General features: G+C 48.9%; 1 protein-coding gene across 1 annotated transcript in view; it reads right to left on the reverse strand.

Annotated features, from left to right (window-relative positions):
- Nucleotides 1-17,630, reverse strand: part of LOC139349502 (corticotropin-releasing factor receptor 1-like) — a 37,530-nt gene extending 19,900 nt beyond the window's left edge. Inside the window, exons 1-4 of the mRNA XM_070990373.1 lie at nt 17,444-17,630; nt 14,262-14,349; nt 12,691-12,750; nt 12,218-12,343 (exon numbers count right to left, since the gene is read on the reverse strand). Coding sequence (XP_070846474.1) covers nt 12,218-12,343; nt 12,691-12,750; nt 14,262-14,349; nt 17,444-17,512 — 343 coding nt within the window. The 5' untranslated portion in view covers nt 17,513-17,630. The remainder of the gene's footprint in view (nt 1-12,217; nt 12,344-12,690; nt 12,751-14,261; nt 14,350-17,443) is intronic.
- Nucleotides 17,631-18,072: the final 442 nt, after the last annotated feature.

Genomic DNA, 18,072 nt, shown 5'->3' on the forward strand with positions numbered 1-18,072 from the left:
CAATCAGCAGAGGTCTTCAGAGCTTTCATTTGGAGACGCTGGAGCCTTCACATCAAGCAGAAGGACCTCGAAACGACGTCTCTCTGGCACTGACCACAGACTGATGTACGTCTGTTTAGAAACAGACAATACATGTGCTGATGTTTCAGAACGAGGAGCTGACGCCTGAAGACCTGCTGATGTTCCTCTGTGTTCTTCAGCTTCTCTGACAGGAGGTGGACGAAGTTTTCCAGCTGAAGCACATGAAGGTGGATTTAACAAGCAGCAGCTACAGGATGCAAAGAGCTGAAACCTGAGAGAGGAGAAGTGAGAAGAACGGACGAAGAGCCAGAGCTCAGCCGTTCACACGTTCACACGTTCACACGTTCACACGTTCAGCTCGTTTGTTTTGTCCTCACAAAGTGAAACGCAGAAAGCAGAGTTCGTGTTTCGGGGCAGTTCTGTGCTGGAAGCAGAAGAGCTGCCAGTGAAGAGGAGCTGCCAGTGAAGAAGAGCTGCCAGTGAAGACGAGCTGCCAGTGAAGAAGAGCTGCCAGTGAGTTTAATGAAGCCGTGTGAAGCATCTACACACAGCAGCGTGCTAAGCTAGGCTAACCACTGCGTCATCGCGTCTTTCTGGGACAGACAGCGAGTCCCTGAACGTGGACTCCGTCCCGTAATGAGCTGCTGTAAAAAGGGAGTGAATTCTGCAGTAAGTGGACAGAAAGAGATGGGGGGGGGGGTCTACGGTGGGAGGGGGGCCAGGTCCTGGAGCTTCTTGGAAAAACCCACCGTCCTCTCACCTCATTAAAACCTCAGGCTGTGCTGTGAACATCACGCTGCACATGCACGAGGTGAGTTCACGCTGAGCGCCTCCTCACTGCACTGCAGCGGGCCCCCCCCCACCCCCCCAGCCACTTCCTGCCGCAGGAACGAGCCTCTGAAAGCATCGTAAAACAGCGTTTGAAGGGTCACAAGCTCAACGTCCTAAAATAGCCTCTGATTTCATCCAGCGACGGCGGCCAAACTGGAGACGAGCCAGAAGTTCTATTAACGGCACGCAGCGCCGTTTGTGGAGCGTCAGAGGCTCACGGAGGATTTCACTGTCGTACACTGCACTTCTAATCTTTGCTTAGCGACCACCATTGTTGCTCCTGAACGGGGTGAAGCCGTGCCAGCCGCTGAGTCCTGGCTGTGGAAACAGGAGCTGTAGGTGCGTGAGGATGGAACACAGGCAGCGCTCCAAGGCCGCGCCGAAACATCCTCTTTCATTTCATCTGCAACCGCTGCAGCCTGCACACAGCCAGCAACACCGAACGCTCTTCACAGGGTCCCCGAACGCAACACGGCAAGGATTTCTACGCTGACCCAAATTTAGTCACGCTTGCTCAGCAGTTCAACATGGTCGATCAATGGCTGCAGCGGGAGCCAATTAGAAAGCAGCAGCAGCAGCAGGAGGCGAAATAACTGAATATTTGCACTAAATGACTTTTTTATGCTCTCCTGCAGAGCGAATGTGAGCTGCGACACGATGCGTTTACTGTCGGCCGCCGTGTGTGAAGCTCTCTCTGAAATGATCACTGTAGGACTGATGTGAGACACTGATTTCAGCTGAACGTCTCTGCACGAGGACAAGATTCTGTGGTAACGTGCGTATTGTCCTGTAGTGTCTTCTGACACGTCCACACAGAGACATCAGCGTCCATGTGCAGGACGGTCACCCACTCACAAAAATATCACCAAATAAACGCTGAGAGAAGTCGTGTTTCAGCGCCAGAGTCATGAAAAAGACGGAGCGAGCTGATGATTGACAGCTTCACGCTCCACTGGACGACTTTTTATCACACTTTCTAAAAACATAAAGCTTTGAAGGTCCAGCGTGGACGATTTATGAGGCTCTACAGGCAACATGGAACAATCATTCATCAGTGTGTTTTCATCGGTCACCTGAAAATAAGAATCGTGTTTTTACGACCTTAGAACGAGCTCTTTATAGCACCTCGCAGTCCGCCATGTTTCTACAGAAGCCCAGAGAGGACAAATCAAACGGACTCTAAAGAGCGCCTTCAGTGGCGACGGTTCAGCTGCGTTCAGCTGCTGCAAACACCAGACGTCACTAAATCCAACAAACTGGAGTTTAAGGACAGGAATCCAGACCAAAAGACATTTTCAATGCAGTACTTTGTCGGAGTATTTGTACAGTGAGGTATTTGTACTTCAGTGAAGGATCTGAGAGCTTCCTCCTTCGCTGTAAAAGGGGAATGAATCACGGCGTAAGTCTCTTCCACAAACACACCTCTTCACTAGCGACTCGTAAATCCCAGAGTCAGACGGCGGCTGCTGTCTCCACGTCTCCCGACACCTTCCTTCAGGTGAGCAGGCGTACCTGCGCTCCCCGCTGCTCACCGAAACGTCCGCCGCCACCTCGCTTTCATTAGAGGAGGAACTCGTTAAAGTCGTCCAGGCTGGAAACTGGAGCAGCTCCTGAGGAGGCGCGAGGGGGAGACGTGCCAGCTTTCCGGGGGGGGAGGGGGATTCTGGGGATTCTGGCTCGCTCCTGTTTGCTTCTGCAGAATGAGACACCTCCAGGGTTTGAGGACTGCACAGTCTGTCCTGGAACCAGGTCTGAACACAGACCACTAATCCACTTTCCATCTGACTGCACTGGAAACCTCTGCCAACCAGTCAGCTTCCAGTTCACACCCCGTCTGTCCACACTCAGAGGACATCAGTGTACTGACATGTCTGACTCCAGGTAGAGACGCTGTCTTCACTTAGAGACTGTGTGTCCAGAGGACGACGATCACCTGAAGATCAATATCAGCTCAACCAATCAGCTTCTGCTGGACTACGACGCTTCAAATAAGGACGCTGCGAAGAAGAAGCTAGATGCTCTGAAGCATGGAACGTGTTTTATGAGGTCACAGTGACCTCTGACCTCTGACCTTTGACCACAAAATCAAGTCAGTTCATCTTTGAGTCCAAGTGAACGTTTGAGCTAAATTTGGAGAGATTCCCTCAGAGCGTCCGGGGATAACGAGACGGACAGGTGCGCTTCTTTTCCTCACCTGCTCATCTGATCAGGTCTGATGTGACCCGTCTGAACGCACATTCAGGCGTTAATATTCAACAAACGCTGCGTCGGTGCGCTGCCTTCCATGTGAGTGAGCAGGAGGGTGAGCCGGGGTGAGGGGTCATGCCACCATCCGACCGCCGGCACATCTCTAAATAACACTACACCCTCCTCCCCCTCCTCCTCCTCCCCCTCCTCCTCCTCCTCCTCCTCCTCCTCCTCCTCCTCCCCCTCCTCCCCCTCCTCCTCCTCCTCCTCCCCCTCCTCTTTGACTGGTGCAAGACCCGACAACTCACAGCGAGTCAGAGAAATGGCGTCCACGCACGCGCTCAGTCACACACGTGCGCAGACACACAGATGAAATCCACAGCCCCCCCTCTGGGGACCATTAAGGGAAAGTCAAGCTCGGCAGCAAATGGTGGAGGCCTTTCCGGGCGGAGCAGCCGCACAGACAGCTACGCCAGGCTGAGTCACGGGCCCGGGGGAGGGCACGCGGCGCCGCGGGCGGCCGTCACCATCCAGCGGCTGAGCGGTCTGGACGACGCCCCCCGGACGTCCCCTCCTTGCATATGTTTGACAACACGCCGTAAATCATCAAACGCATTGAGGAGCCGCCATGATCAGCTCCATCAGCCCCGTCGCCCAATTAGGCTCCTGGATCGGTCCTCCGCCCTGATCCTCAGACCGGAACTCGTCCACACGTCAGACTCTGTTTGTGTCTTCTTCTCTCGTGAAGAGACGAGGCAGAATCTCTCTGCTGGCTCACAGTGAGACGTCCTCAGAGGTTACCGTGGTGTTAATGATGGCCGCCATCGCCGGCTTTGACCACCTGATGACCTCACAGGCCGACTAACTGCTTTAGAGTTTGCTTCTTGTTTACTTCAAATACTTCTTTGATCATTATACTTCTTCTGTACATACGTGTGCTGTTTGACCTGCTTGGACAGACTCGGACAGAGGACATCAGAGCGGGAAAATGTCACGTCTGAGTACTTTTACTCTGAAGGCTTTAAGTACAGTTTCCTAATTATACTTTTACTGAAGTAACACCTTCAGTTCAGAGTATTTTCACATGTAGCAGTGTGGTATTGGTACTTTTACTGCAGTAAAGCTGAATACTTGGTCTCCTGTGGTAAGCCGCCGCTGTGAACGCTCTGTTGTAAATAAAGTTTTGTGTTTTTGCCGTCAGCTTGGTTTTGTGGGCTCAGGCCGTCATGTGATCAGAGACAGGGACACGTGTCTTCTCTGGGTTCACAGTCAGACTGAACACGTCTTTGCTCGTTGTAAACCTCGTCCTCGATGCGTCTTCGGCTTCGACGCCGAGCTGCAGCTGAAATACGTCCAGATCTTCGTCTTTTTCTGCACCGGCGGCTCGAACGAGCAGGACGCCGCCTCGTCCTCTGGACCTGAACTCTGCAGTGATGTCCCTCTGGACCCGAGGACAGCAGCTCCATCACTCAGGCTTTTAGGAGCCCAGTCCAGACTGAGCGCTGCCTCCACCTAAAGACACTTATGCCTGTCCCACGTCCACCTCTACCAATACTACCAAGACTACCAATACTACCAAGACTACCATTACTACCAATACTACCAATACTACCGAGACTACCAATACTACCAATACTACCAATACTACCAATACTACCTCTACTACCAATACTACCAATACTACCAATACTACCTCTACTACCAATACTACCAATACTACCAATACTACCTCTACTACCAAGACTACCAATACTACCATTACTACCATTACTACCAATACCACCAATACTACCTATACTACCTCTACTACCTCTACTACCAATACTACCATTACTACCAATACTACCCATACTACCAATACTACCAATACTACCATTACAACCAATACTACCTATACTACCAATACTACCAATACTACCATTACTACCATTACTACCAAGACTACCAATACTACCATTTCTACCAATACTACCAATACTACCTCTACTACCCATACTACCCATACTACCTATACTACCAATACTACCAATACTACCAATACTACCATTACAACCAATACTACCTCTACTACCAATACTACCATTACTACCAATACTACCCATACTACCTATACTACCAATACTACCAATACTACCAATACTACCATTACAACCAATACTACCATTACAACCAATACTACCTCTACTACCAATACTACCAATACTACCAATACTACCTCTACTACCAATACTACCAATACTACCTCTACTACCAATACTACCAATACTACCAGTACTGCCGATACTACCACCCCTTGGCTTCCTGTACTGCGACAGGAACAGAAACCTTGTCAGTCTGATCAGATTTTAAAAATGCTTTGAATGTTCAAAATGTTCTTGTTCGTGGATAAGAGGTCTGAAAAGCACAGGAAGTATTAGTAGTATATAGTTGTAGTAGTATTAGCAGTGGTTGTGGTAGAAGTTATGATAATAAAAGTACAAACAGTAAAAACTTTGAATATGATGTTAAATATACGACATAAAAACTGCTGAATGTGACTGTTTCCAACAGTAATACGTCAATAAAAATACATCAAACTATGTGTACTGTATATACTGTGTGTACTGTGTGGACTGTGTGGACTGTATATACTGTGTGTACTGTGTGTACTGTGTGGACTGTACATATTGTATATACTGTGTGTACTGTATGTACTATGTGTACTGTATATACTGTGTGTACTGTGTGGACTGTACGTACTGTATATACTGTATGTACTTTATGTACTGTATGTACTGTGTGTGCTGTATGTACTGTGAGTACTGTATATACCATATGTACTGTATGTACTGTGTGTACTGTATATACTGTGTGTACTGTGTGTACTGTACTGTACATACTGTGTGTACTGTGTGTACTGTATGTACTGTGTGTACTGTATATACTGTGTGTACTGTGTGTACTGTGTGGACTGTACATACTGTATATACTGTGTGTACTGTGTGTACTGTGTGGACTGTACATACTGTATATACTGTGTGTACTGTGTGTACTGTACTGTGTGTACTGTATATACTGTGTGTACTGTGTGTACTGTATATACTGTGTGTACTGTGTGTACTGTGTGTACTGTATATACTGTGTGTACTGTACTGTGTGTACTGTATATACTGTGTGTACTGTGTGTACTGTACTGTATATACTGTGTGTACTGTATATACTGTGTGTACTGTGTGTACTGTACTGTGTGTACTGTACTGTATATACTGTGTGTACTGTGTGTACTGTATATACTGTGTGTACTGTGTGTACTGTACTGTGTGTACTGTACTGTATGTACTGTATATACTGTGTGTACTGTGTGTACTGTATATACTGTGTGTACTGTGTGTACTGTACTGTGTGTACTGTACTGTGTGTACTGTATATACTGTGTGTACTGTGTGTACTGTGTGTACTGTATATACTGTGTGTACTGTGTGTACTGTACTGTGTGTACTGTACTGTGTGTACTGTATATACTGTGTGTACTGTGTGTACTGTATATACTGTGTGTACTGTGTGTACTGTGTGTACTGTATATACTGTGTGTACTGTGTGTACTGTACTGTGTGTACTGTATATACTGTGTGTACTGTGTGTACTGTACTGTATATACTGTGTGTACTGTATATACTGTGTGTACTGTGTGTACTGTACTGTGTGTACTGTACTGTATATACTGTGTGTACTGTGTGTACTGTACTGTATATACTGTGTGTACTGTGTGTACTGTACTGTATATACTGTGTGTACTGTGTGTACTGTATATACTGTGTGTACTGTATATACTGTGTGTACTGTGTGTACTGTACTGTATGTACTGTACTGTATATACTGTGTGTACTGTGTGTACTGTATATACTGTGTGTACTGTGTGTACTGTATATACTGTGTGTACTGTGTGTACTGTATATACTGTGTGTACTGTGTGTACTGTGTGTACTGTATATACTGTGTGTACTGTGTGTACAGTGGGGGCTTATTTGCCCCTGAGCACAGTGGGGGGTTGTTAAGCCCTGAGCGCGGTCTGCAGGCTTCTCTCAGGCTGAAGGAAAACAGACCATAAATCTCTGCACGCCGGCGTCTTTCAGGCTCTGTTCAAGGCCCAGAAACGAGGCTTCTGAAACGCTGAAAGTGTTCAGTGTTGCTGAATGTTTCTGGTTTCAGTGAAATGAGTCAGAATCACGTTTGATGCTGAATGTTCGAAATGTTTCTTCGCTCCTTTAAATCTTCCTCATCTCGTGTTTGAACCAGCTGCTGGCAGACTGACGACGGGACGGTCGCTCGCTCACGCTGAAGAACGCTGGATGTTCCTTGAACGACGCGTTTCGGGTTTGTTTTGAAGCTGCACTCGTGTCTCTCATTGAGAAAAGACAGTTTGTCTGTCTGTGCAGGACACAAACAGAAAGATGAAATCAGACGATGAAACGAGCCTTTGTGCCGTCGAGCGGCTGAGTCCGGACGAGGCGCTCAGACGCCGTCCGATTGGTCATTTTCAGCTGCACTGAAGCCAATCACAGAGCGGCGGGACGCCACCGACGACTGGGCGAGCTGCTTCAACGCCGCGACACACAGGCTGATCCCCACATTCTGCGGTCGCTGCTCGGCCTCCGGAGGCCAGTACTTCATCGAGTACTTTAAATCTAAAGACAGGACTTTTCAACGCCTCCACCAAACATGGACGCTCCCACAGCACGGAGAGCGTTTCACATCCAGACGATAACGACGAACATGTGCGAGCAGTTAAAACCAGCCGCTGCGGCCAGACAGAGAGAAGAAGTACTCTGAGAGGACACTGCAGTAATCTGAAGTACTCTGAGAGGACACTGCAGTAATCTGAAGTACTCTGAGAGCACACTGCTGCAGTAATCTGAAGTACTCTGAGAGCACACTGCTGCAGTAATCTGAAGTACTCTGAGAGGACACTGCAGTAATCTGAAGTACTCTGAGAGGACACTGCTGCAGTAATCTGAAGTACTCTGAGAGCACACTGCTGCAGTAATCTGAAGTACTCTGAGAGGACACTGCAGTAATCTGAAGTACTCTGAGAGCACACTGCAGTAATCTGAAGTACTCTGAGAGGACACTGCAGTAATCTGAAGTACTCTGAGAGCACACTGCAGTAATCTGAAGTACTCTGAGAGGACACTGCAGTAATCTGAAGTACTCTGAGAGGACACTGCAGTAATCTGAAGTACTCTGAGAGCACACTGCAGTAATCAGAAGTACTCCGAGAGCACACTGCTGCAGTAATCTGAAGTACTCTGAGAGCACACTGCTGCAGTAATCTGAAGTACTCTGAGAGGACAGTGCAGTAATCTGAAGTGCTCTGAGAGGACACTGCAGTAATCTGAAGTACTCTGAGAGGACACTGCAGTAATCTGAAGTACTCTGAGAGTACACGGCTGCAGTAAGGTGAAGTACTCTGAGAGTAGACGGCTGCAGTAAGGTCAAGTACTCTGAGAGTACACGGCTGCAGTAAGGTGAAGTGCTCTGAAAGTACACGGCTGCAGTAAGGTGAAGTACTCTGAGAGTACACGGCTGCAGTAAGGTGAAGTACTCTGAGAGTACATGGCTGCAGTAAGGTGAAGTACTCTGAGAGTACACTGCAGTAATCTGAAGTACTCTGAGAGTACACTGCAGTAATCTGAAGTACTCTGAGAGTACACTGCTGCAGTAAGGTGAAGAACTCTGAGAGTACACGGCTGCAGTAAGGTGAAGTACTCTGAGAGTACACGGCTGCAGTAAGGTGAAGTGCTCTGAGAGTACACGGCTGCAGTAATCTGAAGTACTCTGAGAGTACACGGCTGCAGTAAGGTGAAGTGCTCTGAGAGTACACTGCAGTAATCTGAAGTACTCTGAGAGTACACTGCTGCAGTAAGGTGAAGAACTCTGAGAGTACACGGCTGCAGTAAGGTGAAGTACTCTGAGAGTACACGGCTGCAGTAAGGTGAAGTGCTCTGAGAGTACACGGCTGCAGTAAGGTGAAGTGCTCTGAGAGTACACGGCTGCAGTAATCTGAAGTACTCTGAGAGTACACTGCTGCAGTAAGGTGAAGTGCTCTGAGAGTACACGGCTGCAGTAAGGTGAAGTGCTCTGAGAGTACACGGCTGCAGTAAGGTGAAGTACTCTGAGAGTACACGGCTGCAGTAAGGTGAAGTGCTCTGAGAGTACACGGCTGCAGTAAGGTGAAGTGCTCTGAGAGTACACGGCTGCAGTAAGGTGAAGTACTCTGAGAGTACACGGCTGCAGTAATCTGAAGTGCTCTGAGAGTACACTGCTGCAGTAAGGTGAAGTGCTCTGAGAGTACACGGCTGCAGTAAGGTGAAGTGCTCTGAGAGTACACGGCTGCAGTAATCTGAAGTACTCTGAGAGTACACGGCTGCAGTAAGGTGAAGTGCTCTGAGAGTACACGGCTGCAGTAAGGTGAAGTGCTCTGAGAGTACACGGCTGCAGTAAGGTGAAGTGCTCTGAGAGTACACGGCTGCAGTAAGGTGAAGTGCTCTGAGAGTACACGGCTGCAGTAAGGTGAAGTGCTCTGAGAGTACACGGCTGCAGTAAGGTGAAGTGCTCTGAGAGTACACGGCTGCAGTAAGGTGAAGTGCTCTGAGAGTACACGGCTGCAGTAATCTTCCAGTGTGGAGTAAATGCACTTCGTCGTGTTTAAACCTCGTCTTCTCTTCAGGTGCGTTCAGGTGACACGATCCTCACAAACCAAACCTCGAGTGTGCGGCCGTGAGGAGAGCGAGTTCTGAGCCGATGAAGAGTCTGAAGGTCGCCGTGTTTTTCTACCTGTGAAACACAGAAACGCGTCTGAAGCAGCAGCTCAGGCGTCGGAGCTTCGTCGAGTCTTCATCACGTCGTCGGTGAAAAACATCAAGCGTTTGATAAATTGGCGCTAACGTCGCCTTCAGGCTTGGTGCGAGCTCCAGAGTCAGTCATGATATCATGGAGGATTTTAGCGTTCAGAGAAATCCCTCTAAATTCTCCCACAGTAAACACGCCATCATCCTCATCCTCGGCCCGTCGCTCGCTGACCTTTGGCGCTCGTGTCGGCTGACGGCCGCTCTCTTTCAGGCTTTTAGGCTGTGCTTGAATGGAGATTATGTTAATCCTGAAGGTGAAATGAACCTCGCAGTGTCAAATTACTGCTGAGCTCCGGCTGAATTACAGCTCGCCCCCCCCTCTCCGGTGGCTCCTCGCCGTCTCGGGGGGGTTTCGAGTTGAAATGACCAGGAACGCGCTCGCTGTCATCTCCTACGACTGTGTTTCCTCTGTTGTACCTTCAGAGCGCCGTCACAGACCTGGGATCTGTGTTTGAGCTGATTTGCTGCCTGTCAGTTGTTGTGCTTCATCACAGGAAAGCATGAATGACATGAATCCGATGAATTAAAGGACTTTTTTAAAATCCTGCTGCTGAGTCATCAAAGCTGTGCATCAGCGCCTCGTCAAGTCATTATTTGATCGTATCAGGTGATAATCACGTTGTTCGACAGCTCTTGGGTTGTTTTCAGCTGTTTTGCGTCCTGATAACGAGATGAGGAAGAGCTGGAGGTCTTCGTCAGTCACACAGGATGAATTGCTTTTATTTCCTCGCTGATGCTGTGGAGGATATTGTTATTAGTGTGTCAACTTTGTGCTTTTAAGGCCGTGTGACGTCGCTCTGTTCAGACGCTTCATGGACACAAAGTCACGCATCACAAGCCGTCGCTATGGCGATGAAGAGGGTAATAAAGACTCATAAAAACGTTTAGTGGCAATATGGCTGAAGTTATGACTGTGGACGCTCGCAGTGACGCTGACACGCTGATGTTTAGCAGGTTTGTTTACCTTGTTCACGTCTTAGCTTAGCATGTTAGCATGCTAACATGAGCTAATTATCAGTAAATGCAAAGCACAGCTGGGAGTGAAGGAAATGTAAGTTATTCTAACTCCTCCTGACTAATTCCATAACAATGACCTTCAAATATTTGCTCAGATATTTCATGAAATATTACACAAATATTCAGCTGCTGGCGGATGAAGAGGAGGAGTGATGAGCGGAGTCTTCAGCAGCTCTGTGGCTAACGAGCACTCAGATTAACGTTGTAGTGAGTAACCAAATGCATTTTTGCATTTCAAGTAATTTATTCATCAGACTTTGAAGTAATCTGTTACTGTTAACTTCATTGTGATATTTTGCTGTTTCATTGTTAACATTTCACTGTATTTCCTGCTCACTCTGGCGGCGGCGGCGGCGGCAACGGCTCTGAATCTTTCTGGTGGACAGTTTGTCCATCTGTAGCTGAAGGGAAGGAGGCCGTGACTCTGCTGGGTGATCAGAGTCTGTGACGAGCTCCACTCCACATCTGAAGAAGCAGCTGTGAGTTAAGAACAGCAGCACAACACTCGGGTGGCCTCGTTGAAGCGTGAAAGAAACAACATGTCGTCCGTCCTCGTTAGGCTGTTTGCACTGAGGCCTGGATGCCTCTTGAGTTCCTGTTTACTTCTAAACAAACTCATTAATGAAGAGCCGTGAAGGCGATGAGTCGGCTCAGGCTGACGGACAGAAGACCAAACCGCCTCTGGACACCAGAACCAACTGAACCAGGAAGCACACACAGCTCTGATGTGGCGAAGCAGCAGGAGACGCTGAGTCATGTTTCAGGGTTCGTCCTCTGAGGAGCACGAGCGTCTGCGCTCAGCTTCACCACCGACAGATCACACAGATATTTCAGGACCGACGAGAGCCGGAGAGCAGATGTTCAGACCGGATCGAGACAAAAAAGTGTCCAGAAGACCTGCGGAGACACTGCGTGTAGAAACAGCTGATCGTGCTTGGACGTGTGCGTTTGACTGACAGTTAATAACGGAGCGCCGCGGCGGACATTTGTCTCCGGCGCTCCGGCTGGTTTGACGGGCGGCTGAAGCTTCTTCTCTCGTCTCCTCTCTGTCGAGCTCCTCCTTCTTCACGCCGTTTTATCTGCAGTCCTACTTCGTGTACACGTCCCAGCTTTTGTGTGCGTCTCGCTAATTTGTATGCTCATGCTAATTTCTGTATACACAATTACGTAAACAGGATTTGTCCTGGGGGAGGACGAGTTGGGCGGGGGGAATCAAATTAAATCTTGTTTTGAATCTATTGTTCGTGTCTTTGCTGGCAGCGGCGTGGACTTACTGGTGGTGTTGTATCTGACGCCGTAGAACATCTCCGGACAGGGTCGCGACACCATCTGGCCGGCGCTGCTCCTGGGCCAGCAGGTGCCAATGCCATCGATGGAGGTGTCACAGTAGAGTCCCGGGCCTGCAGCGAGAGGACAGACGTGTCAGACACAGACATACATTCCCGGCATGGCTCAGGACTACATATAGCCATGCTGAAATCCTGACAACGCTCCAATGATGTTGGCGAGCTGAATGAGCTGTTTGTGTACACAAGCTTTAATGATGGCTCCTGCGCCGCGCCGCGCCGAGCGGCGTCTCCTGTGGCACGTCGCCAAGTCTATTTCCAGCATTGTTCTCGTCTTTGATGTTAGTCCTAATATCTGAGCCCAGATCAGACTCGTCTCCCTCGTGGGGTATTCCACAACAAACTGCTTTGTAGTAACTGTGCAGGGAATCAGCTCTGTGAGAGGCGACGTGTCGACTCACCGCTCCACTGACCCGTGGCGTTGCTCAGGGTTTGGTTCCAGGTGGAGGCCAGAGACTGCACTGCAACCCAGAGGAGACCGTCATCAATAACCTCAATCCCTGTTTGCACGCTTTAAAGAGGCTATGAAAATCTCATTATATTCAGCTTAACAGCTACAAAGGGTGAGCATTAAAGGGCAATGGTAAACACTGGTGACAGACCTTTCCCCGAGCAATAACAGCACAGCAGCAGCAAATATGAATGCAGACGTGCCCCCGGGGCCGGGCTATTATTTCTGTAATAACTTAAGAAGATTTACATCAAAAGATCCGGAAATAAGGATGCTCTGCAGGGCCAAGTTGACACTTTGCTTTAATGCTTCAGATGCTTTTAACCAATGTTTTCACACCTGTCTGTGGTGAGAAGATGAATGAGCCTCAGCCAGATGTGGAAGGAGCGCAGAACTGCTCGTCTGCTCAGACGACGGAGAACGTCGACTCGTCGCTTCTTTAAACGACCTCTCTCTTTACTCCAGAGGTTCTTCCTTCGTCTGACCTTTACAGAAACACTCGGCCAACCTCACACAGACGTCGCTTTAGCAGCAGTGACTGAACGTCAGTGATCTCGCTTCGTTGCTTTAATGACGTCTGAGGTGTGTCAGCCTTTATATGTTTAACTGGCTGATCAAGAAAATCCATTTAACTTCTATGAAAACTATTCAGATAATCCATTCACTGAAATTGTTGAATCAGGCTGCTTTTCTCTGTTTTCAATCACTGCAAACTGAATATTTTTGAATAGTTTTGAACTGAAGACATTTAAAGACATCAGCTCGATCCTGAGGACACGTCAGGGACATTTTTTAATAGTTTCAAACACCAAATATATTAACTGAGAAAATAATCCAAATGACTGGTCAGCTCTGTGATGAATGAAAGCAAACGATGCTGGAATATGAAAACAGCAGCAAAAGGTTTTAACATCACGTCAAACTGAAGGCGTCAGCTGACTTCTGGACTCCAACGCCGTGATTTGTCTCTTGATTTGACATTTCAAAGACTCAATGATTGACCCATTAGTCAAAGCACGATAACTCGGATGAAAGCGCTCGTTAGCTGCAGCCCCGCTCTGCACAGACGAGTTCAGCCGAGTCATCAGAGAGCAGTGACAGCATAATAACACAGCACACTGAGAGCTTTGTTATTAGTCTGTTATGAGCTACCTGGAACATCTTTATGAGAACCCCCCGAGGCAAATAACAAGAGGATCATTCCTGTGACTTTCTGCATGCTTGTGTGTGTGCTGACTGGGTGTGTGCTGCAGCTTCAAGGGCTTAATAACCAGCTATTACTGTACTGCTGAACTCTGCACAGAAAGGAATAATTAGAAAAGACACGGTGCCAATATCCACAGAGAAAGTTGTGACTGAGGACGAGGGCTTGGCGTTCAGTGATCACAGCCAAGAAGAGACTGAAAATCAATTCAAGCTCAGCAGCGCAGCAACGGAGAAACGCTCAGGTTGGATTGTGTCGGCCTTAAAGTGCCTTTAAAAGCTTGTACGTGTTTGTAGTGATGTTTGTCCTCAACTTACATGAGACGTTCCCTGACAGCATGAGCAGGGCTTCACATGTCAGATCGGCTAACGAGCCGCAGGGCAGCAGGCTCATGACGGCACACACCTGCAAACACAGAGATCAGACCCAATCAACGGATCAAACATGTGACAGGACGTCAAACACGACCTCGTCCGGCCGCCTGCGTCGCTGCCTCTCCTTTAATCCCCTCGTGTGCAGATGTGCAGAATCCAGCTGAAGACTACGGGTGCCCCTGAGCAGACGATGCATGAATTAACAGCCTCTCCTCGTTTGATGCACTTTGTAGTGTGTTATCATTTTTCTCCGTCAACACTCTTTATGTTTACAGAGCAGAGGACTGAACGAGACATGAAGGCGCAGACGCTGCTGACATGGACGTGTTTCCGTCGGTGCATCGTGTGCGTGGTTGCAGCAGCCTACTTTACATGAGCGCAGGGGGGAAAACAGTAAATAATGCACATAATTATGGAAGTACAGTAGGCCTCTGAGGAAGGCTGCCTGTGTGTGCTGCTCTCATGTGACAGAAGAACCAGCATGTTTCTGCTTGTTTCCACCACAATAACAATGTCAGACCACATCTGCTCCGTTTGCTCAGCAGCCTGTCAGAGCAAATGACACCTTATTAATACCAATATTTATGAATGCGTGTCAATTAGCACGTCGTCCACGCACTTTGATCTCAGCTCTTCTGCACCAGTGAGTGCTGGAAAGTGTCCCAAGCAGGAGGATGAATGTGTATTTTGTACTGGTGACATCTGGAAACCAGTGAAACACCAGCAGCGTTCCAGCATCTGTCAGCTCTGTTTTACAAGACGCAGAAAAGACCTCAGAAGACACAGAACGTCTTTTTCTGTTTGGACTGAAGCGGCCTCTCTAATTGATCCAAACTAGGTTACGTTTCTGTCGTCAGCTGACCTGGAGAGCAGACTGTGGACACAAAAGGACAGATAGGGCTTCCATGAAGCCGACGTTTGGCTTCCTCCCTAAATAAAACATCACTTTCAATAATGCATCTGAAACGGTCAAATCTGCTGTGAGTCCTGTTTAATTTGTCGCTCCTGTGTTTGAAAAGCTCGTTCAAACCTGCCGGTCACAGCAGCAGTGTGTGTAGTCCCATCATATAAAATGACAGACTGGCCCAGATTTCAGTGGCGGGCTCCTGATGGCTCGCCGTGCACGCTCAGCGCAGGTATCAGAGCACGCCCACCTCCCTCCACGTAATTAACGCCCAGTGAGTGACGGCCGCGATGTAAACGACGGGATAAAAACAGCCTGTGAAGCTGCTGATGTGATGTGACCCTTGATCCTTTCGGTCAGTAAAAATAGTAATAGAGCAGTGAAAACACGCCGAGAGGAGGAGCCCTGCCTTCAGCACCCGCACGACAAGTACTGACAGCGTGCAGTGAGCGACGCCTCGCCTGACGGCCTCTGAAGGACAGGTTTACTGACGCTGACGCACTGATGTGTGAGCTGCTGTTTCTCTCTACCGTGAGTCCTGAACGCCTCATTTGCAGAGCAGCAGGAACCTTCAACACATTCTTCTTCCCTTTAAATCAACTTGTTTGTCAAATGTGTCTCTGCAGAGCTGCTGCTGCTGAACGCTCCTCCGCAGCCTCATATTTCAGCTTTACGTTCAGCCTCACTGATCCTGCTCTGCATCTCTCAGGGTGTGACAGAGCACGACCTGGCGATCAAAGATGATCAGCTGATGATCACCTGTGCAGGGGTGACTTTTCAGGCTCCTCATTATTTCAGAGTGTTTTTCCTCCGTTATACAACATGTTTGAGTATCTGTGGTATTTGCGCCTCGTGTGCTGCAGGAAGGTCTCGACCGGTTTCAGAAAAGGATCAAGCAGCAGCAGCAGAGCTTCACCTGTAAAATGTCTCTGAAATGAAGCAAACGGACGCTCTGCTCTCATTGTTCGCTGAAAGTCGCTCGTGCTGCTGCACAACTTAAAACGAGCTGATTTGCATTGAAAGCAGGTTGAAATATTCATACTAGACTGATTTTTCTCCACTTCTCTAAAGAGAAGCAGAACTTTCAGGACTCAGACTGAAACGACTGGATGAGAGCAGATTTTTCATCACATCACACATCTGGTGCAGCTGATTGCTGCTGGAGTAACGAGTAACGGAGCATCGAACAGCCTGAAGGACAGAAGCTCCAGCACTGAGCTCACACACAGACATGAGGTACTTTACCTGCGTATTTAAACTTCATGTTACCTCAAACGTTTGCTTTACAAAGAGCAGCGCATCAATAATCACAATCCGGTCGGATTACTCTGAAATGACCACTCTGAGTACTCCTGGTGTTTTAGTACTGCAGTACACGTTTGACAGGAGTAAAACCTGAGCTGGGCTTCAGTAAATGTACTCAGTTACTGTGTGAGCTCGGCTGACATGTGACACGTGAGCGCGGGGCCTCGCGCGCTCTTAAATCACAACAATGGGGCCGCGAATAGAAAGCAGGGCTTTGAGAGGAGCTTCAGAGGATTCTTGGTTATTCTTAGTGCAGCAGCTCGCGCACACAATGGAGGAGGTGGAGGAAGTAATTCACCTCAGGCATCTGTAACAACACCAGCATGTCCCCCCCCAGCGCCGAGGACACCGCGCCACGGATCCCATCAGATGACTCATCTCACGGAAGCTTTTGACACTCGCGCGCCCTCGTCTCACTTTCTTCACTTTTCTTTGGTGATTCAAACGAGCACGAGAGCAGGAAGTGAAAGCTCGCCGCATTAACACTTTTTAATCCCCAATGTCCCAAATCCGGGTTTCTCAGCCTCAGCCGTCACTGGGTGTCGGTTCTCATCTCCAGCCAAAGTCCCGCTCCGTGTCTCAGGGTGTCCTCCTGCAGCCGCAGCGCTCACTGTGCTCACAGGGAGGGACGGTGGACAGAAAGTGTCCGTCAGGATGACTGTCCTGAGCCGTCCTTCACTGAAATGCTCTCTTGTTTTAACGGATGAGAGGTTTTTTAAATGGCTGTGAGATGGAGACAATATCTAAAACTGACATCTGGATGGGATGACACTGTTAAATCCCCGCGCATTAAGATTATTCTCAGTGAAATCCGCCAGAATAAAACAGAATAAGACCGATCTGCTCGCTTTGATTAAGCTATTTGAATGAACTGTGCAGAGCAGAGAAGCCAGAGCGCGGCGGGCGCACAACTTACCTCCAGCAGGAACAAGCACTGGCGACGCATTTCCAGACCTGTCCTCTTCACATCATCTCCATGTGGCATTGGATGTCTTCTTCTGATGGACCAGCTCCTCTGAGACGAGCCTCTCACTTCAGCGCGCGAGGAAAAGTGGCATCAGCTCAGTTTGTAGACGGAGGCCAGAAAACGTTGCTGTTCTTGTTGGAAATGTCACCAGCAGGCTGTGAGGTTACGATCCGCGGAGTGTCCGCTGGTCTGCAGGTGATGAGCTGTCCTCTCCGCCCGGGTCGGTTTCTCCTGAGGACTCAGATGAAGTCAGTTTGTGTTACCGGACTGGAAACCGAATCCACCTTGGAGAGACGCGCACCACCGACGGACACCGCCGTACCCTTCGGGACTGGCCGCGGACCAAATCTGCTCTTCCACGGCTGGTTTCGTGCGCAGGTTACCGGAGCTCTGCCGGCACGTCCCGCCGCTTCGCGTCCAGCCTGTGAGTCCTGCGCGGAGCCGCGCTGCTGGTGCAGACCGTCTCCTCGACGCGCCGCCCACGTTGTGCCACTTTGTCGGGAGTGCGCGACGCAGCCGAGGAATAACTCAATTCCTCTCCGTGGAGTTAATTACGCAACGTCTCCGCTGCTCCAGAT

This window comes from Chaetodon trifascialis, chromosome 21 (genome assembly GCF_039877785.1).
Source record: "Chaetodon trifascialis isolate fChaTrf1 chromosome 21, fChaTrf1.hap1, whole genome shotgun sequence".
Lineage (NCBI taxonomy): Eukaryota > Metazoa > Chordata > Actinopteri > Chaetodontiformes > Chaetodontidae > Chaetodon > Chaetodon trifascialis.